Genomic DNA, 1153 nt, shown 5'->3' with positions numbered 1-1153 from the left:
GCCCCGCGAAGCCCATGTTGTAGAGGAAGACGATGTAGAAGTTCCCCAGCCAGTTGAAGCGACCAAAATCCCCCAGGAGATCGAAACGGGTGATTCCTGGGGAAGGGTGGAAAGTCAGGGTACCCCTGGTCTTGGGGACACCCCAATCCTGTGGTCACCCTGGTCCTCACCCAGCGTCCTGGAGAAGACGGGCAGGGCCGAGCTGAGCACCAGCAAGGAGACGCAATTCCCGATGATCTGGGGGGGAAGGGGGGGGGAAGAAGGAGGGTTTGTTTGCCCCACGGGCTGGTGGGGAGTGGGGAAGGGGCTCCCCTGCCCGCTCCCAGGGCTGTGCCGGAGGCGGGGGGACACGCGGTGACACGCACACACAACCGTGCGTGGTGGGAACTGGGGAGGGGAGTCCTGTACCCCAAGGGGGGGCTGGGAGCCCCCCAGCACACCCACCTTGGTGAGGGGGGTGTCCTGGCGCTCGGGGAGCAGCCGGGTGAAGAGGGGGGAGCTGTAGAAGCCCACGACGGAGGAGACCATCAGGTAGCTGCGAGGGGCGTTAAGGAGAACAGGGTGGGGTGGCCCTGGGGACAGCGCTGGGGACACGAGTGTCCACCTGAAGGATACAAGATGAGGACGACCTGCAGGGCAGCTCCGAAGGATCCGAAGATGGAGAAGGAGACCTGGCCCAGGGATGCATCCTGCCGGGAGAGGTGGAGGCACATTGAGGGGAGTGGTCCCCAGGCCAGCGTGGGACACGGCACCTCGATGTCCCCTGTCATGTGTGTGTCCCCCCTGATACCTGGATGCCCCGTGGCATCGCTGCGTCATCCAGCAGCAGCTCCAGGACGTGGAAGCAGACGATGAGCACGGAGATGCCCTGGGAGGAGCAGGGAGGGAGTGAGGGTGGATGGGGGCAGGGGGGGACAGGGATGAGCCCCAACTCCCCCGGGAGCCCAGGGACACTCACTGTCAGTGCCAGGAGGCCCAGCATGGCCAGGGGGTAGCCCAGGTTCCTCTGCCAGGGTGACGCTCGGTGCCGCAGCTCTGGGAGAGGAGGGGGACATTCCTGGATGAGAGGGAAGCACGAGCCCCCACCCCAGGGCAGGAAATTGAGGGGGACACCTGAGGTGCCAGGGACAGGGGCCCTCACCCCATTCCACAC

General features: G+C 65.7%; 1 protein-coding gene across 1 annotated transcript; it reads right to left on the bottom strand.

Annotated features, from left to right (window-relative positions):
* Positions 1-7: 7 nt before the first annotated feature.
* On the bottom strand, positions 8-1035 carry LOC104502908 (protein LMBR1L-like; the record flags this gene model as incomplete). Its single annotated transcript, XM_010151174.1, has 6 exons — positions 8-96; positions 171-237; positions 445-535; positions 616-689; positions 791-868; positions 959-1035. Coding segments are annotated over 6 exons (476 nt in total), but the record flags the coding sequence as incomplete, so codon positions are not given.
* Positions 1036-1153: the final 118 nt, after the last annotated feature.

Source organism: Eurypyga helias, unplaced genomic scaffold (assembly GCF_000690775.1).
Source record: "Eurypyga helias isolate BGI_N326 unplaced genomic scaffold, ASM69077v1 scaffold37464, whole genome shotgun sequence".
Classification (NCBI taxonomy): Eukaryota; Metazoa; Chordata; class Aves; order Eurypygiformes; family Eurypygidae; genus Eurypyga; species Eurypyga helias.
Note: the sequence above shows the minus strand (reverse complement) of the source record. Positions and strands in the feature narration are given on the sequence as shown.